General features: G+C 37.9%; 4 protein-coding genes across 6 annotated transcripts in view; 2 read left to right on the forward strand and 2 right to left on the reverse strand.

Moving 5' to 3' along the window:
• Window positions 1-504: 504 nt before the first annotated feature.
• Window positions 505-7,081, forward strand: LOC122984425 (vacuolar protein sorting-associated protein 26B-like). Its single transcript, XM_044354874.1, has 6 exons — window positions 505-1,174; window positions 2,741-2,897; window positions 3,087-3,251; window positions 4,164-4,339; window positions 4,450-4,592; window positions 5,926-7,081. Exons 1-6 carry the CDS (start codon window positions 952-954, stop codon window positions 6,061-6,063), a joined length of 1,002 nt encoding a protein of 333 aa, XP_044210809.1. The 5' UTR covers window positions 505-951; the 3' UTR covers window positions 6,064-7,081.
• Window positions 7,082-7,393: 312 nt separating this feature from the next.
• thyn1 (thymocyte nuclear protein 1) lies at window positions 7,394-12,046 on the reverse strand. 2 transcript variants are annotated; one of them, XM_044353569.1, is made up of 8 exons: window positions 12,023-12,046; window positions 9,851-9,909; window positions 9,579-9,763; window positions 9,421-9,489; window positions 9,145-9,237; window positions 8,970-9,065; window positions 8,708-8,858; window positions 7,394-8,621 (listed from the first exon to the last, which is right to left on the reverse strand). In XM_044353569.1, exons 2-8 carry the CDS (start codon window positions 9,897-9,899, stop codon window positions 8,575-8,577), a joined length of 690 nt encoding a protein of 229 aa, XP_044209504.1. In that variant the 5' UTR covers window positions 9,900-9,909; window positions 12,023-12,046; the 3' UTR covers window positions 7,394-8,574. The 2 variants fall into 2 exon arrangements, with proteins under 2 accessions (XP_044209504.1, XP_044209503.1); XM_044353568.1 differs by lacking the exon at window positions 12,023-12,046 and adding an exon at window positions 11,303-11,487.
• acad8 (acyl-CoA dehydrogenase family, member 8) lies at window positions 11,590-16,716 on the forward strand. The gene is made up of 11 exons (XM_044353567.1): window positions 11,590-11,776; window positions 12,407-12,507; window positions 13,261-13,430; window positions 13,751-13,860; window positions 14,012-14,088; window positions 14,182-14,319; window positions 14,444-14,579; window positions 14,797-14,894; window positions 14,998-15,150; window positions 15,295-15,397; window positions 15,533-16,716. The coding sequence occupies exons 1-11, from the start codon at window positions 11,659-11,661 to the stop codon at window positions 15,586-15,588; spliced, it is 1,260 nt and encodes a 419-aa protein (XP_044209502.1). The 5' UTR covers window positions 11,590-11,658; the 3' UTR covers window positions 15,589-16,716.
• Window positions 16,333-19,418, reverse strand: part of esamb (endothelial cell adhesion molecule b) — a 48,981-nt gene continuing 45,895 nt past the window's right edge. For both annotated transcript variants that reach the window (XM_044353565.1, XM_044353566.1), the window contains one exon: window positions 16,333-18,578. In XM_044353565.1, coding sequence (XP_044209500.1) covers window positions 18,107-18,578 — 472 coding nt within the window. In that variant the 3' untranslated portion in view covers window positions 16,333-18,106. The remainder of the gene's footprint in view (window positions 18,579-19,418) is intronic.

Raw genomic sequence — 19,418 nt, forward strand, 5'->3', positions numbered from 1 at the left:
TATCAACAAAATGTACTTGTACTCAAAAGTAAAAGTACTCAGAGCATTATGCATTATATATACATACTATATATAAACTATATATACATATTGGATTAATCTAATACATTAAGCAGCATTGTAATTTGTAGGTGGTAGAGGTGTAACTAATTTTAACTGCATTTGTTTGTGGTGGGATAGTGTTCACAATGTATCATGTTATACAGTAGGTTGATGTTTTTGTATAAAAATCTGCAAAACAAAAAACTAGTAACTACAGCTGTCAGTTAAATGTAGTAAAAAAGTACAATGATTCCCACTGAGATTTAGAGCAGAAGGAAAAAGGAAAGTAAAAATGGTACTGTGCAGAAGTTGAGTAAATGCAGTAACTTTCTGATCTTACAAATGACCTCAGATTACAGTAAGTATTACACAATATTTATGTTTTGAAAAGAAAAAAAAACTAACATCCATGCTATTTCATTAAAAAAAAAAAAAAAAAAAAAAAACTCAACCCGGAAGTAGTTGAGGCAGCGCAGGTGACGTACTTCCTGATCATTTGACAACATTCACGGTATTCTCTTGTCGAAAACAAACATGTAATATCTACATTGACACAGCGAGGATCGTGTCCGTTGTGAAGCAGACTATTTATTGGAAACATTGAGGTGAACAGAAGAAAAAAAGGAAACGGCTGATTTGCCGATGGACGTATTATTGCGCGTTTTGTTGTGCAACCGTATTGCTGTTTTGCTTCATCAGTGGAAATGAGTGTGGACATGTAGCTAATGTTGTCTGTAAAATATCTCTGACTTCTCTTATGTAATAGTGTGTTGTTAACTCAGAGAGAGGTCGCACACCCTTCAGGCCTTATTGTGTGTTTTCTACTTTGAAACATCAGCAGGGTTTTTTTTTTATTAGTTTGCTAAGAAGTAACGTTACTATAAGAGTTAGCACAGGCGTGACGTTACAATGAGCTTCTTTAGTTTTGGACAAACTGCAGAAATTGATGTAGTCCTGAATGACGCTGAGACGAGGAAGAAGGCTGAACACAAGACTGAAGATGGAAAGAAAGACAAATACTTTCTTTTCTATGATGGCGAAACTGTCAGTGGAAAGGTGAATGTCACACTGAAGAACCCCGGGAAGAGGCTAGAGCACCAAGGAATCAAAATTGAATTTGTTGGACAAATAGGTAGGTGAAAGAAAAAAAAAAAAATCAGACACAGATGTTCACCAATGCAACATGACCTCATACAGTATGCAGTGCAGTCTGTGTTGATAACCCTTTTTAATTGAATAATATTTGGGATAAGGGGATAATTAGGGACTATTAGAAAGTTATTGGGATAGGGAGGGGGGGGCTGAACATGATGATTCACTTTTTAAAAAAGCAAGGCCCTCTTTAATCCCAGTATGTGCCTCTCATGTACCATTACAATCATGTCACAAGGCTAAGCATCAGATTTCCTGAAAAGTATGTATCTAACAATCTTTGAAAAGCTCAGAGGGTTGTTTAACAACATTTACAGGTGTTCTTTCCAGCGTACCTTAAGACTCTTCCAACTGTCTGGATGAAAAGATATTCAATCTGTTGCACAATGAAATATGCCATGCTCATTTTGTGAAACACAAGCAAAATATCACTGTGTTAGTCTGTATGTAAATATTACATAAAAATCACAATACAACTGATAATCTAAAATTTTTGGTTCACATTGTAGGAGTTAAGCAAGCAACACCTATGTTTGGATTAGGAAAAACTTTATTTTTTTAATCCATATGGTTAGAAGAGTCTTTAAGTATTCTGGATAAACCTTCAGACAGCAGTAAGTGTTGTTAAACCTTCTGTGTTTTTCAAATATTGTTGAGTATTTATTTTTGGGAATATTGGATGCTTGTAATTGTAATGCACACAAGGCCTTCTCCAGTGTTATCAATGTTTTCTTTGGACCCTCCACTTGACTAAGAGAAAAATTGCAACTCTCTCTCCAATGATATCTCAAAGTAATATAACACTGTTGAAATGGTTTTGATAACTACAGGTGCACAAAGATAAGCTGATGTACTCCAGTTTCAACTTTTATATGTTAATGGAATAAAAATTTTCAAATAGCTCCAAACTGCACACAAGAAGTGGATTTAGCAATCGCTAAAATTATGGCAAACATAAAATAATGTCTCCTGTTTATAAAATATTCTAGCCATTCTTTAGTTTTGAACCAAGAGCTGTCACTGTCACTTTACATGGCACGTGTTTTTTTTGGCACATTTTACTTTAGTTCTGCTTCCTGTTAAGATGCAGAGTCAAGTGAAGAAGGAAGATAGTGACAAAAAATGTGCTCTCTGGAGAAAGAGTGTTCAATCTCTAAAAGCTCTCCCCCATTCTCTCAAAAAAGACTACCCTCCCTTAAGCAAAAAGAAAAAATACATAAGTCTTCCATTTTTCTAAACCCCCCTCTTCGCCCTAACAATTTTCACAAAGTCCCTTTGGGAAAGACTCAGGAAATCTTGCACAGTGTTTGTGAATATACCCATGAAGAGACTCACAATAAAACACAAAGAACAGATATACAGAAAATAAATTTCTGTATATCTGTCCAAAGTTTGATGAGGGACAATCATTAAATAAATGCATAACTGATTCAGGCTTCATATTTCAAAATGTATATTTATTTACATGAACTGAGTAATTACTGTGCAAAATCTAAAAAGGAATATCTCTTATTTTGCTTCCGTTAATAATATCTTTCCTTTCTAGAGCTGTATTATGACAGAGGAAACCACCATGAGTTTGTTTCCCTGGTGAAAGACCTCGCCAGACCTGGTGAAATAACTCAGTCTCAGACCTTTGACTTCGAGTTCACTCATGTTGAAAAACCTTACGAGTCCTACACAGGCCAGAATGTTAAGCTAAGGTAAGCTTGAACATTCACTCTACTTTACAGGTGGTGAAATGAGTGACTATAAGTGTCACTCTTTAACCTGCCTGACATGTAGTTACATTCAATGCTTTGTGTTGTAAATATTATACCAGCTAGATGTGAAAATGTGGGAACAATACTGTTATGAAATGCTGTTTCAGTCACTGTTTGTTACAATTTCAGATACTTTCTTCGCGCTACGGTGATCAGAAGACTAAATGACATCAGTAAAGAGATGGACATCGTCGTCCACACGTTGAGCACTTACCCTGAACTCAACTCCTCCATTAAAATGGAAGTTGGAATTGAGGATTGTCTCCACATTGAGTTTGAGTATAACAAATCCAAGTAAGAAAACCCTTTTTTTTTTTTTTTTTTACCCCATTTTTAAAGTGAACTCACAAGTAATAAATACTTTAACAGCCCCTATCTCTGTAGAAAGAATGTTCAATCTCCAAAACCCTCCCAGACTCTCCCAAAACCTTAGACTACCCTCCCTTCAGTAAAAAGAAAAATACATAACCCTACTAACCCTAACCCTTTTCTGAACCATCGTTTCCACCTAATAATTTTCATATAGTCCCTTAGAGGAAGACTTATTTTGAATTTTGAGTTTGTGTAAAACAAATTTAAGTAAGAAAACATTATTTTTATTTTTCCCATTTGTTAACTCACAGGTAATAAATATTTATACAGCAATTTTCAGGGATTAACTTGCAAGTTGCCTTTGAAGAAAGAAAAAAAAATGCAGGATTAAAAAAAAAATTACATACAGGTACAGGAATAAAGTACCATATCCAGCAAAGAAAATAATAAAAATAAATACAACACCCTTTGAAGATATTACTGTTAGTATACTAGTCTAGTATAGTAGTTCTAGTTTGAGTCTGACAGCAGTAGATCTACTAGCTGCACAAATGCAGAGAGACAATATCATACATGGAGTTGTGTCATACTGTCCAAAGCATCGACACACTGGAAAAATCAAATGCGATTCTGAGTGAAAAAATGAATACTCAGGTTCTCAACTTCTTGTTATTTACAGCCCTTGTTTTCATCTGTTCATACTTGTGTCGTCATTTGTCTTATGATTTATTAATTTTTGCTGTATAAACAAACACAATGAAATAAATCTCTATATTAAGATGAACAAAATAACTGTAGAAAGTACAGACATGGGGGAAAAAAACAAAGAAAAAATAAATAAGTATACCTACCCATATGCACATACCTAAACTATGTTAATTTGTCTTCTGACAGGTACCATCTGAAAGATGTTATTGTTGGAAAAATCTATTTTCTGCTGGTGAGGATTAAGATTAAACACATGGAGATTGACATAATCAAACGTGAGACAACAGGCACCGGCCCCAGTGTATACCATGAAAATGACACTATTGCCAAGTATGAGATCATGGACGGAGCACCAGTCAGGGGTAAAAAAACCCCCACTTTTTATTTATTTATAATTTCAGACAGTTAATTTAACCACACCAGTGTCAATATAGATATCATCCAACCTGTTACAACGTATTTTATATTTTAGGAGAGTCCATTCCCATCCGGTTATTCCTGGCTGGCTATGATCTGACTCCCACCATGCGAGACATCAACAAGAAGTTCTCTGTGCGCTACTACCTGAACCTGGTGCTGATTGATGAGGAGGAGAGACGCTACTTCAAACAGCAGGTAAGCTACAGATAAAAGACAGTACTCAAAGCAAAAAAGTCAAATTGGTCACTCTTGGAGCTCAGTCATTTATTCTCCTTCATCTGGTAGTAATCTGAGTTAAGAATGATCCATGTAAATACCTTTTTTTACTGTCACTGTTAACACTGTAACATTTTGCAGCAGAAGCTTGATTACTTGGCCATGTTTAACACCTCTGGCTGGGTTTCTTCAAGGTTTCCTAAATGTTGAATTGACAAAAGATAGAAAGAGAAACGTGAAATATGAATGTAACATTGTTTGATAAATACAAGCTGTGTTTCAGTAGCTTTGAGTATGTAGTAAGAGCTGCAAAGATTGAAATAAATTGAGGGTGGGCTGAGACAGCCATAGAAAGATCTTGGAAGACAAAAAAAGCTTTCATACTTTTTGAAAACACTTTTAGTTTCCCCTTTGTGAACATAAACTGACAGTGGCATTTTGAGTTAAGTCAGATTTTAATTGACGTTTGTCAGCTCAAATCCTGTATCATTCCTGTTAGTAGGTTAGTTTTGTTTTGGTATACTTTTTGCAAAAACAGAAACAATAAGTTCTGAAACAATAAGTCAATTCAGTGATCTGCAGAAATATAATCTACAACAATTGTGAGAATCCATTAATTGTTGAAGTCATTTGTCAAGCAAAAATGCCAAACATTTGCTGCTTCCTGCTTCTCAAATGTGCTGCTTTTGTTAACTGAGCATATTTTGGTTTGTTTGAATAAGTCTTCTGGGGCTCTAAGAACAAGTGATGGTCTTTTTTCTTTTGTTGTCTGACATTCTACAGATTAAACAGTAAATGAATAAGAAAAATTAACAGATTAATCAAAAATGTAAATAGCTGTTAGTTGCTGCCCTATACAGTATACTATGGCAATTACTATGTAGATGAAAATGGTACGCAGTAAAAGTCATATCAGGAAAAGTACAGGAGTAATTAATAACATTAATAACGGCTGTATTCCATCTAAGTGAGTCAGTTTCAACGTGCTGGTACTGTGCATACTGGTTCGCTGTCATGGTTTACTGGGATACTTGATGGAACTGAGCCACCATTAATGTTGTTAGTTACAGCTGTGTTGTTCCACAAAAACACCTGCTGTGAAAGAGTTTTTTTGTTATCAGCTGTAGTACCACAACAGGTTGCCATGGTTGTGATTCAAAAAAGAAACATCACTTGTAAGAAGAAAACAGTTTTTTTCATTTCTTCTGTGCAGTATGTTCCACTTGGAGATGTTTCGCAGGTGATTAAAAGCTTAATCATCATCCTTGTACTTCATAAAGTCTGAAAACCTTCAAACACTTCCTCTTTTCAGGAAATCACACTGTGGAGGAAAGGGGACGTGGTGAGGAAGAGCATGTCTCACCAGGCCGCCATCGCCTCTCAGAGGTACGAGGGCTCGGCCGCTTCGGAGAGCGCACTGGAAAAGATTGCAAAGGAGGAAAGCGGGTAGAGCCGCTGCCCTCCTGTCTCCTCTCACAAGACTCATCAGCGTCTGCGTTGGAGTGGCGGAGGTACCTGTCTACTGTACAACATCTGGTGGTGCAGCTGTTTTCTTTGTAGCCGCTGCTGGTAAAGGGAGGAAGAAGGGAAACCGACTTACAGTAAACAGTATGTGAACAATGAAAAAGAACAGTTTGCATGAGGCATTAAAAGTGGCTTCAGCCTGCTGGTCTTGTCCTTCCTCATTAATGCATTTTTTTTTTCTTCTTCTTGGGAATCAAACTAATCACCTGTCACGGTATCCGCTGTGTAAAATCTTTTGCATTAAATTTTTAAGCTATCACCCTTCTGTTTGTTACATTCTAACGCTTTTGGGATAAATTGATTTCTAATCTCTTAATTAATGCAACTAAACTGTCATGAATTTTCAACTAAATGTATCTCCAACATTCCATGTTTAATGAACGCATTCCTAACATTGTTGTAAGGTCAAGAAATCTGAAATAACTTTGCACTGCTATATCTTGTTCAACAGTTTTCTCTTTGTGTTTGTGTGTGTTTGCACAAATAATAGTGGACATGGGAACTGGAATTAAATCTTTTTTTTTTCTTTTTTTAGCGAGAGGGCTCAAGTATTATCCCACACATTTTCCTTAGATCTGTAAATAAGACCAGCTAAAACCAGTTATCCTGTTCCAGTTTGTGTACATCGATTATACAGTACACGGTGCCACAAAATGACCTTTCGTGATCGTACGCTTTACCTCAGCATTCCAGTGGTGTTAGGAAAGGATGTCAAAGTGTTTGTATTAATAAGGTCTGATAGTATGAAGTCCTCTGTATCTTCTCTATTAGAGACTTGAAAGTTGTGCCTAAGTGTATCATGCAAATGAAATCCTCCTGCCTCTAACATGATTTTAGTCTTTTAACCAGAGAAAAGTTGCAGTAGAACTATCTATCTTTTGCAAAATGCTTATCAAGTATTCCTTGTCCCTGAAAGTCAAATAAATTGATGCCAAATGGAAAAACCTCAGACTTGAGTGAATGTGTTGACGTGATGAACCTAAAATTGACTGAGTGGACAAACTGAAGACACCACATGAAAAAGGACATGTTCAAAATTGCTACATACAGAACCGTGTAACAGCTTTGAAAAGGTGCTATTATCACCATTTTTTATTATACTATGTGTACAGTATCTGGAGAGGCCAAAGAGTTGGTTCTTGAATTTGCTTAATCCTGAATCAAACACATGAGCTTGTAATGTAAGTAATGTTACAGCATGCAGCCGGTCGAGTCAAACTGCACTTATAAAAAGCAACAAGACTGAGTAAAATCACTACATTACAGCTTTGAAAACTGACTCGATCAAAACTTTAATGACACTTTGAACAAATACATTATAAACATCACAAATCTGGAATATATGTCAGGTCATTTAAAAATAATCAGGATCTAATGGATAACATCTTTAATAGTACAGACCAGAGGTTCCCAACCAGTGGGCTGGTACTGTGCCTCAGAACATTTGGTAGCAAGGAAATTATAGGATTTGTCTAAAAAATTTGAATAATTATTACATAACTTTATAAGATTCTACAGGGTGTTTTTTGCAGTAATTACCTTGAACTTACTTTACACATTCTGTGCTGTAATCATCATCACTTCCTGTCACCACACCAACAATATTCTGATTTAACTAAAGGGTAACACTTCATTTTAAGTCCTATTTAGCATTTATAAGCAGGATGTAAACTGTTAATGGTTTAAAACACACTAGTGTAGTTGTAAGCCAATATAAGTGTTTAATGTCCTTGTCAACAACTGTAACTCCTCCTGTGGGTACCCATAAGTGGCAATATCTAAACAGATAATGAATGACAACATTGTAAAACTCAGTTGTAATAATATAAAATGCCTTCATAGGAAAAGTAACAATTGTTGACAAATTCTAAACACTTAAAATGTTCTTAAATCTGCTTTAACCATATTGTAGTGTGTTATAAACCATTTATTAAAATGTTTATATACCGCATATAAATGCTTGTGTGAGGACACTACATGCGTTACTGAGAGGTTAGTTTTTTTAAGTGAGTGACCACAATGAAATACAGAGTATTTATAGCTGATTGTAACAAGATTGTCAGTAGAAAAATGGTCCACAGTGCAAAAAAGAATGGGAAACCTCTAGCATAGTTATCTTTTGATGGTCATTAATTCTCATCATGATTGTTATTCATAGTGGCCAAAGAATATTTCCAGTCAATATTTGATCAACAGTGGCTGACGTCTTACAAAAGCAAGCTGACTATCTTTCAGAGGTATGCTGTGGGTAAAAAGTGGATCTGAGCCATGATTTGACAAACACATTCAATAGTATTTATGAACAAGAAAAGTATAAAGAAATACAGTAATGTCGACTAAATACATTTTCTATAATCATTGGGTGATGGTATGACAGTGCACTAAATTGTTGCTTCATAATTTCACCCCATCATGAAGCATCATGTGGTCCAAATCCTCACAGTGGCTTTTTGTCCTCCAAACTCATGACAAAGTCAAACTCCTCTGCAAAGAAAAAAAAATACAGAATGAGTGTTAAATAATATAATATAGTTAACAAAATAGGATTGCACAGTGTAGTTATTACTTACCACTGGTGAGTGGCTGCACAGACAGCCGGGCCCTTGTAAAGAGCGCCATGTCCTTTAAAGGCCCTCCTTTAGCGCGATGCTGCAGGTGGTACTTTTTCAGCTCAGACAGAGGAATATAACGATTCATCATTCTTTGATAATGGACATCAACCTGAGAGAGAAAAAAAACAAGATCAACCTTCATCCTTAATTATTATCAGTAATTGTAATCAATAAGTATATTCATGTGTTTGCATTAGCGGTTATTTATGAATTATTTCACCATGCTCCACTTGGGGTTGTCTGGTTTGCTGGTTGCATCAAAATGGGCGTCTTTCTTGTCAAACTGGGTGTGGTCCACATATGCTTCCTTCACAATCTAAAAAAAAGGATATAAAGCTGAATAACATTTTTTAAAATCACTAGAATATTCTCTGCAGGGAAAGAAAGTGACTCACTTTCATGATTCCTGCTACCCCTGGTTCCTTGCAGTTGCTGTGATAAAAGAAAGCCAACTGCCCTTCTTTCATCTGCCTCATGAAGTTTCGTGCCTGGAGATGATAGACAGTTTAGAAGAACTATCCCACAGAGGGGAAGAAGAAAGAAAATAAACACTTGTATTCAAGCTTTTCTTTTGCTCGCTGATAGACAGTTTGGACAAGGCTGTTGAGAATAATTTGACAAAAAGCATTTTCAGAGTATTGTGATTATAGCAGTCAGCTCTGTGGCTCTACCTGATAATTGCGGACGCCGTCCCAGCAGCTGGTCTGATTAGGCAAAGCCTTCAGATCCTCGATCCCAAACTGCAGAATGAACCAAATGCATCAGACATGTGCAGCCCCCCTCCCTTTTTTTTCTAACAACAACAGACTGTACTGATGGGACTCTGTACCTTCATATCGATCCCATTCTCAAAGCGGCTCTCAGGCTCAGACTTCATCAGCCAGTGACAGTACTGTGGGGGACTAGATGATTCTTTGCTTTTCTTATTTCCAGCCTCAACAGAAGCTGCAGCTGTCCTCTTCCTGCTGACTGTTTCCTTAGCAGCAGAGACTGTTTCACCGTGGTCATCTTTGGCTGTGTGTGTTGAAGCAATGCTCATCATTAAAAAAAAAAACAAAAAAAACAACTAAAAGAAGTTTTACTGTGATTTAATTTACTTACCTGAATTTACTGTGCTTTTACTCCCTCTGGCGTTTTTCTTTGGAGGCATCTCTCACTGTCTGTAAAGAGACACGTTTCAAACATGATGCATCATCCATAATTGAAACAACTTTTCAATGAGGGAGAAACAGTAGAATTTTGTATGTCTTAAAGGCATGTCTTAATATATCATGATATACAGTAATGTGCAAAAGTTTTAGGCACTAAAAGTAAAGTGAGGATGCGTTCAAATATATTGCCATGAATAGTTTTTACTTATCAATTAACTTCAAACAAAGTTCGTTTAACAGAAGAAACCTAAATGAAATCAGCAGTTGGTGTGAGCACACTTTGCCTTTAAAACAGCATCAGTTCTCCCTCGTACACTTGCAAAGTTTTTCAAGGTACTTGGCAGGGAGGTCGTTCCAAGAATCGTGGAGATCTTATTTAGAGATTAATAAATTTTAGGCTGTCTCTTCATGTAATCCCAGACTGACTCAATGATGTAGAGATCAGGGCTCTGTGGGGGCCGTACCATCTGTTGCAGGACTCCTTGTTCTTCTTGTTGCTGAAAATACTTCTTAATGAGTCTGGCTGTATGTTTGGGGTTATTGTCATGCTGCAGAATACATTTGGGACCAATCAGGCGCCTCCCTGATGGTATTGCATAAGCATCAAAACATCTAAAGTGCCTAAAACTTTTGCACAGTACATTTACATCTATACTTTTTACTGTTACATTACAAAATGTAATTATTTTATCAATATCACCCACAGCTAATCCATAGATGATGAAAACAAATTCAACACTTTACACACAACACAAATGATCAGTATGGTAGGTTTTGCAGTAAAAGAAATATGAGATTGTGTACATTCAGTTGCTAGTTTATTAGTTCCACCTAAAACACTACAGCCCTGCAAGAAATCCTTCCTACATCAAATATCATTTTCAGTTTTTACTGAAACTGATGTAATGAGGTGTCGATTCAACTGTATAGTTGTCATGGAGGCTGCAGATTTCAATGCCTATGTGTCTGATGTTTTGTCCATATTTGGATACATTTCAACAGCACAACAAACTACGGCCTCTAAAATGATTGCTATAGGTGCTCTTCTAATAAACTGGCAGCTTAATGCATTGTGGGTAATATAACTGAAATGAACTTATGCTCACTGCAGTGGTTTTCTACGCGAATACGTTAGAAATAGAAATGCATGCTCTAAAATTTACTTTCATAGGTTTAAACATTTGTAACCATCCATTTACAACTTAAAATGAGCCCATGAAGGTAACATGCTAATTCTTCATCTGCAACATTAGTGGGGCATGACAGAGATTAAAAAGGACTTTAACAGCTCCACACAAACCTGAGCAGCATATGCAAGCAAACTTCATAGAGTTTGGCAGTTACAGAGATTATAATGCAGCTTTAGTCCGTAGATAACCCCTATAAACACTGATAATCGTACCTTTGGGTCAGTGGTGTGTCAGGTAAGCGTGCAGCCACCAAAATCCGCGGAAAAATCCACATCACGTGACGTAAACAAATTTATTTAGGGTTAGGGTTAGCTGCTTCCGTTTGTTTTGTAACGGCTTTAACGGCTATTTCTCAAACAAATATAACGATAATAATCGTACATGGGCGGACGTCAACATGCACTTTAAGTGTGGGGTCAGTCGACTGTACAAACAAACTAATCTCTACCATGGATGTATCTTTACAGTACTCCGCTCCCCGCCTCCCTGTTGTTAAAACTACATTTCCCAGCAGCAGCAGCGACGCCCCGTCTGACATAACTCAACCACTCTGTCGTAACAGTTAAACATGGCGGCGGTCGGACCTCTATCAAGAATCTCCAGACTCGGCCACAGCATCTGCAGGAGCCACCGTTTAATATTTAACAGGAGCTCTCAGAGACGAGGAATAGCTTCATGTATCGACCGTAAGTCCCGAAAAAAGAGCAACATCGGCTTCATACGACAGTTGTGTTTTATGAAAGAAACCCTTGAATGGCCCCGCACCGGCGTCCATAACTGACTGTAACTTTATAGTAAGCTAACGGACCGGTTTTAGCATGAACTTTTACAGCTCTCAAACACCCAAACATGCATCTTTTGGCCGTTTATAAAATAAGAAGAGTAAACTCAAACAGTTAGCGGTTAATTTAGTGCTTTAATATTAGTTTTACCTGACTGTCATTGGTTAGTTTTGGTCGTCCAGTCATGAAGCAGAGAGGACTACACACCCCTTCTTAACACCGCCCCTCTCTCTCCTCAGGCAGGTCCTGATAAGATGTATGAAGGACATTTATCTAAACCTGAGATGGATAATTTATTTACACACTGTGTCTGTTGAAGAAGAAGAAGAGTGTCTTGTTTATCTTAAGCAAGCACCTGCATCTGTAACATTAAGGCTATTGTCATCCAAAGATATTCAGAAGCAATGTGACAGTTGCATTTGTTACACCTTTATCTCTACATACTGGAAATGAAGTGTCAGAGCACCAGCATGATTGCATTTCATTTCGCCTGTATTTTACTGTATGTTCTGTAACACTACTCTTTGTTGACAGCTGGTCATGGACTCTCAGATGAACAGAGGGAGTTTCAGAAAGTGGCCTTTGACTTTGCAGCCAATGAAATGGCTCCACACATGGCGGAGTGGGACCAGAAGGTATGTTGGAGCCAGGCATTAAAGGATAGGTTCACAATTGTTCAAATCTGCCTTAAAACAACAGTCAGGTGCCCCTATGAACACAGAAAGAAGTTGTTTTCCTCACTGTAATCATCCCTCCTATTCATACTGGCTGTCAAAGATCTCCTTCGAATGCACTTTCACTGTAGGTGATGGGGGCCGAAATCCAGAGTGTGTCCACACAGTCATTTTGTGCAAAACAGAAGGACTGTGGATTTGCCCCCCATCACTTACATTGTAAATGCGTTATGAAGGCATCTTCTAATGGCCAGTATGAACAGGAGGAATGATTATTGCAAGAAAAGCCTATTTTACTGTTCATTTGGGCACCTGACTATTGTTTAAAGACAGACTTTAAAAATTGTGAACCTGTCCTTTTAATTATTGGTGTGAAAATGTCAGTGCAGCAGACTCAGGCTTCATAATCTTTGGCCAGAGGGAACCACTGTAAATGCAGTTTGCATAGGAGCATCTCCAGAAGATCCAGTTTCCCAAAGGAGATAAATAGAAACACACATCCTAAAACTGAACCATTGTTAGGATCATTCTGAAATGACTGGTGCACCTATCTCATCATTTACTGTGTTATATGTCATAAATACTGTTGAATCATGCTGATATTAGAATTTGTCAGACTCCACAAGAGATAATCCCTAGTGTATTTAAGTTATAGTGTTTCATCATCATCATCATTTATTGGTGTATATATTGTATGTATGTTTGTTTTTTCAGGAAATGTTTCCCGTTGAGACGATGCGGAAGGCAGCCCAGTTGGGGTTTGGTGGGATTTATGTTCAGCCGGATGTTGGAGGATCAGGTCTTTCTCGACTGGACACGTCAGTCATCTTTGAGGCCTTGTCCACAGGATGCGTCAGCACCACAGCTTACATCAGTATCCACAAGTACGAGCCCCTTATGTCACTATAATGACATTTGTCTGCAGATTAAGGTTGTTTTTTTTAAATGAGAGAATTTATAGGTAAAAGTTGACTTCAGGCTGGTTGTTGTTGAAAATTATATTTCACAGGATGGTCCAAATTTGTCAGACCAATTGTCAGTTTTGTGAAGGACAGTTGCCAGAACACATGTAGTCACATCTGAAACAATAGGTGCAAGCATTGTGTAAACAAAAAAGGTGAAATGTAAATAAATTGTATTATGACCATATAGTGTAGTATGATGGTTGTTTTCAGTTATATTTTCTGTGTTCTTTACTTTGTAGCATGTGTGCCTGGATGATAGACACCTTTGGCAATGCTGAGCAGAGGGAGAAGTTCTGCCCTGACCTCTGTGCAATGGAAAAGTTTGCTTCTTACTGTCTCACTGAACCAGGCGAGTCATTTATAAACTTAAAGGAAACATACACTCCAAAATGTCCCTCCAGTAATGACATTATATCACTGTCATAATAGTGCTCAAAGGTGGCTGCCTGTAGGTAAAGATCAACAACACACTAACCCAAAAGTGTAATCTTTGGTTCTAGGCAGCGGCAGTGATGCTGCTTCCCTTCTTACAACTGCACAGCGGAAAGGTGACCATTACATCTTAAATGGTTCTAAGGTAATTTCAAAACTGTCATTGCTCACATATGGTTTGAAGCTTACTATATATACAGTGAGCCAGAAACATTTCTCATCTCTCTATGACTTTCAGGCCTTCATCAGTGGAGGAGGAGACACAGACGTATATGTTGTGATGTGCCGAACTGGAGGCAAAGGAGCCAAAGGTATCTCATGTTTGGTGGTAGAGAAGGGAACTCCAGGCCTCAGTTTTGGCAAAAAAGAAAAGAAGGTAGGGTTTGTTGGTGTTTGAAAACATTTTTTGATCTAATTATGTTGCCCTGTAGCTAATGTTTTCAGATTACCACTAGATGGCACAATTAAGTCACACAGCTCTTCCTCAATCTGCTCTCCAGGTGGGTTGGAACTCTCAGCCAACCAGGGCAGTGATATTTGAGGATTGTGCCGTGCCAGTGACCAACCGGCTTGGTGAGGAAGGACAAGGCTTCACCATCGCCATGAAAGGCCTGAATGGAGGCAGGATTAATATTGGTGAGGAGGAAAACACTATCCGATTAGTCACCCGTCTATTTCACAGCTCTTTGATAGCTCAAATATGTTTATTATACCCTTAGCTAGAGAAAATGATTGGAATTACTCTGATGGAAAATGATTAAATCCAAATACAGATTTCCTGGACATGTAAGGAATTGAATTAAATTCTTTTTTTATATATTAATTTGTTTTCATATAAACACTTTGCTGACAGCATCCTGTTCTCTTGGGGCGGCACATGCCTGCGTACAGCTGGCAAGGGATCACCTGTTGGTACGTAAGCAGTTTGGAGAGACGCTCTCCAACAACCAGGTAAGTAACTCAGTTTTTTAAAAGTATATTAACACACTCTCCCAGTGACAAAAAGTTATCTTAAAGTCGTCTTTACTTCTCTCTCCCTGTCTGTTATGTGCAGTTTCTTCAGTTCAAACTGGCAGAAATGGCCACCAAGTTGGTTGCGTCTCGCCTTCTGGTGCGTGAAGCTGCGACAGCGCTTCAGGAGAACCGGTCTGATGCCGTTTCCCTCTGCTCCATGGCCAAGCTCTTTGCCACAGATGAGTGCTTTAATGTGAGTAATACTGAGTGTTAACATGAGAGTAATGATATTTTCACTGAAAAGAAAACTGTCAAATGTTTGTATTTGTTTCACTTGTGTCTCAGGTTTTTTTCCATACTATTAATATTATTATTATTAACTGTTCTACCTCAACAGATATGCAACCAGGCTCTTCAGATGCACGGCGGGTACGGTTACCTCAAAGACTACGCAGTGCAGCAGTTTGTCCGTGACATCCGAGTACATCAGATCCTAGAAGGTGAGTTTTTTTTAACAGGGCATCAGTCATCATTTCATTATAATTAATTTCCTTACATTTAAGAGAACTGTGTTAAGTTTTGTAACAATTACAGTTTGGTTGACTTTCTGTTTTGCTTTTTTGTTTCCCTTAAAGGAACAAATGAGGTGATGAGGATGATCATCTCCCGAAATCTGCTGACAGAGTCATGATAAATCTCTTTCCTGGACCTTTAAGTGACTTTAAGTGACTTCAGTGATGACCATATTGTGATGGTCTTAACTTCTGGTTTGTTACAGTGTGACTGGTTTCCTCTGTTGCCCTCTGCATCATAGCTGTTCCAAAGGTGGCAAAGGTCATAAGAGGATTTGGGATGAGCCAGTCAACAAAACTTAGATTTTTAACTATAATAATGCTCTAAATATGGCAATATCAATGTGTCGGTTTGCGGTTGATCATTGGTTCAGAGTGAAATATCTCAGTAACTATCGGATGGATTTCCAAGAACATTTTGCACTTTCATGGTTCATTGAGGATGAGTCCTAAAGACACGGCCATCCCCTGACTTTTTATGTAGAGCCACCTGCAGGTTCATTCATACAACACTTGAGTTCATGATAGCATACCACTTATAGTAATGACCCAATTTCCAGCTATACTTTGAGAATAATGCTAATATAGCATGCTAATATTCTAGCTACAGGCATGTCAACATTAGCATTTGGCCCAAAGCACAGCTGAAAGCACAACTTCAGTTGACAACTTACTTACGTATGAAAGTACAGAATGCAACTGAAGGCTGAGCCTGAGCAGCTTAGTCTGAGCTGTTATACAGTATAATGGCCACCGCACAGAGGGTGAACCTGTTTTGATTTAGGTAACTACATGGCGTAAAAAAACATTTAGGTTTTCTCTCACTTTTTTTTTTTTATCCAACCATTTTGTTTCTTGTGGGGCCGCCAGCATGACTGGACTTACTCTTGTTTTTCTATAAAGGCTGCTCATTAGAACTTTTTCACTTAATTTGAGATTCTAATTGTTTCCTCTTTTATTTAAAAAAGAAAACATAGACACTAACTTTAGTATTAAATGCTGTGGTTATTCTGTTGTGGTAATGTGTATGTTACACATCTATAACACAGGCAGTTAAAACATCTCTATCCTCAAGTGGCCTTCCAGATCTCATTCACTGTATGTTCATGGTTACTGTATTTTACCCTGTGTGTTTTGTAGTATGTAAAAAAACAGCTATATGGGATGTGTACTGTGGATTATGTGTCACTTTGCCAACTGTACTTGCTGTTCACACTCCAAATAAAATGATCTCAGCTTTTATCAAAGGATTGTCTGAAAAATATTTTTTAAGATTTCTGCCACTTATGTGAATTGTTTGCATTAGTAGTAATGTGCTTCTGAGTGAAGTGATTTTAAGTAAATCATGCTAAAATCAAACACTGCAGGACACTTTATTGAAAAAAGAACAATCAAAACTGCATTAAAAGTGCTACATGTAGCCTTTCAACATCAATAAATGACTGCCACATTATTTCAAGACTTTATAATTACCATGAAACACACAAGACCATCAGCAGTAAGACTGGTAGATTACATCTCAACCATGGCCTCATATGTTTACAGTAATTATATCAAGTTATATCAAGCACCTTAAAATAGTCAGAAACCATCAATTTCAACAATGTTATACTCACTATTTTGGTTACATTCCATCTACCATAACAGGCAATAAATTCATACAGTATGTTCTCTCAGTAGACAATAGCGTCATGACACCACACTGACAGTGTTTGCTGAAATAAACGACTGTCAGGTGAGCACAAGTAAATAAGGGACAAAGCAAGTGAGTCTTTGAAATATAACAAATGATTTTGTTTTTGTTGAAATACCTGAATTGTGATTTTGCTGGGTTTAGCTCTGAACTAGTGCAGTTAGCCTGAGAGAAGTGAACTGAAAAGTGCTCCACAAACAGCTGGGTACAGTGAAATAGAAATGAAATTTATGGAAACGTGTTCAGGTTTTGTTTATTAATATATAATACAAATGTATTCAAAATGTAACATTTTGCAAAAACTGCAAAACTCTTAGCAAATTGAACTGTTTTTTTGTGGTTTACAAGAGTCCTTGAGGGGTTCCAGGTGGTCCCCAGCAAAAAGAGGAATAATTTATTTCCACTATAATTCCATCCATAATGAACACAATGACAGAATGTTTTAACTATTCTGGTCATGGATTTCATACGCTTTCTGTAATGACACATCTAAAAGCAAAAATCTCATCAAATGGGGACCCTTGACGTGAAAAAGTTTGAGAACCACTGGTTTACAGTACTCAGACCGATGGCATTAAATGAACACAACTCTCTTATGATAACTGGTATTTCATGTATACAGTGTAATAATCATAACACTATTGGATACCGTTTTAAAGATCTCTTTACAAGCGTGTAAATAAAAATATATTTTTCTGTGGTGAGCCACAACGCAGCATAAAAAAAAGAAACTGGAATGAAGAACACTGTACTGAGTCAGTTGAATGAATGAACAGAAGAGGGAAGGGAGCGTTTGTGCAAATGAAGCACAAACCAGCTATGAGACATTTTCTTCTCTTACACCTTTTCAGGTTTCATGGAGAAAGTGCTTTCCATTACAAGGCATACTTTCTCTCCATCCTCAACCACTGTCCTTTATTTCCCATCAGAGATGCTTCTGCTGGCTACACCAGTGAGCCAGCTTGGCTTTGAGCAGGCACCATGACGGCAACAGCTCCCATGCGTGTCAGAGTGGAAGAGCTGATTTGTGGGGACACAGTGAGTGGAGGTGGCACCTGAGGCTGAGCCCCCTCAGTCCTGTTAGGGATGGCAACCACTGGGCTCCGGAGAACCTGTGGAGGGCCCCCGTTCGTACTGGGAGGCCTCTTGTGTTTACGTGAAGGGGTTGCTCCGATGTTGTACCCCGGCAGTCCCTGTAAGGTGTTTGCCTCTCCAGGTCGCAGCTGGTAGGCATTGATCACTGAGCCTGTATCTGAGGCAGATGTGGGGGAGTATGGGTAGTGGAAGTTGGGCTGGTGGGGGTCTCTCGGCCGAGGACTGGTGGCTATGGAGGACAGCGTGCCATTCTTGGACACAATGTCTGAGCCGGTGTTACTCTTTGCCCACGACACTCGCTTTGGTGCCTGAGCATCTTCCCTGTGACATAGACAGAGAGAGAAGAGAGTGAGAGAGAAGCAGAGAACACAGAACGCTCACTGTAATTAATGAAAATCATAAAAAATGAAACGAAAAACTTAAAAAAAACTTGAGAAATTTACTTGCTTACTTAAAGGTACCCTGTGGAATTTGCTATGGAACAATGTTATGATGAGCTTGTCCCTGTTTTGATTGTATCTCGTTCTTTACTATCATATGTAAAAGGATGTACATGTAACCCTGAGAGCATGCAGGTGACATGATACACATTCCTGCCGACTGCAGAGGACGGTAATGCAAACATGTACGGTAGTGCATGCAAGCCATAAAACACAAAGCGGAAGATAACAAGTGAAACAAGATGCAGAAAGGGAGCATGAGGATGAGAAGCAGCAGGCAAGGCTCAAAAATGAAAGTCTGACCGTGATATTAAAATGGAATGTGAGTTTTATGACGTCGTTTTGTGTCACAATTATCAACTAATCAATGGTTGGTGGTAGTAACAGGTCAAAAAATGAAGGGATGCGTCAACAAAAAGCAGAAAAGAAAAAGACTGCGAGGGCAGGGAAACATGGATGTAAATAATGTAGGTCTAAAATATTCATAAAGGGGCACACCAGTGGACAAAAGGTTGACCACAACATCCTTTGTTGCATGTCATCTCGCTCAAAAAAATGGAATAACTTGGGAAGAAAACTGTTGTTATCCAGGAAAAACCATGTAGCTCCATATATGAGGATTTTTTTATTTTTCAGTTGAACTAAAGGGTTGAGGAAATAAAATTATAATAATACTTCTTAAGGTAAATAAATCATTTTAAAACCCTTTAGATTATTTAAA

This window comes from Thunnus albacares, chromosome 6, assembly GCF_914725855.1.
Source record: "Thunnus albacares chromosome 6, fThuAlb1.1, whole genome shotgun sequence".
Lineage (NCBI taxonomy): Eukaryota > Metazoa > Chordata > Actinopteri > Scombriformes > Scombridae > Thunnus > Thunnus albacares.

Bases quoted from the DNA above. Each gene is read 5' to 3' on its own strand.
- LOC122984425 (XM_044354874.1), top strand. From the start codon at position 952: ATGAGCTTCTTTAGTTTTGGACAAACTGCAGAAATTGATGTAGTCCTG. The intron at 2,898-3,086 runs GTAAGCTTGAAC...TTACAATTTCAG, and splicing joins GGCCAGAATGTTAAGCTAAG to ATACTTTCTTCGCGCTACGG. The intron at 4,593-5,925 runs GTAAGCTACAGA...TCCTCTTTTCAG, and splicing joins GACGCTACTTCAAACAGCAG to GAAATCACACTGTGGAGGAA.
- thyn1 (XM_044353569.1), bottom strand. From the start codon at position 9,899: ATGCCTCCAAAGAAAAACGCCAGAGGGAGTAAAAGCACAGTAAATTCA. The intron at 9,490-9,578 runs GTACAGAGTCCC...TTCATTCTGCAG, and splicing joins AGAATGGGATCGATATGAAG to TTTGGGATCGAGGATCTGAA. The intron at 9,066-9,144 runs GTGAGTCACTTT...CCTTTTTTTTAG, and splicing joins GGGTAGCAGGAATCATGAAA to ATTGTGAAGGAAGCATATGT.
- acad8 (XM_044353567.1), top strand. From the start codon at position 11,659: ATGGCGGCGGTCGGACCTCTATCAAGAATCTCCAGACTCGGCCACAGC. The intron at 12,508-13,260 runs GTATGTTGGAGC...TTGTTTTTTCAG, and splicing joins TGGCGGAGTGGGACCAGAAG to GAAATGTTTCCCGTTGAGAC. The intron at 13,861-14,011 runs GCGAGTCATTTA...CTTTGGTTCTAG, and splicing joins TTACTGTCTCACTGAACCAG to GCAGCGGCAGTGATGCTGCT.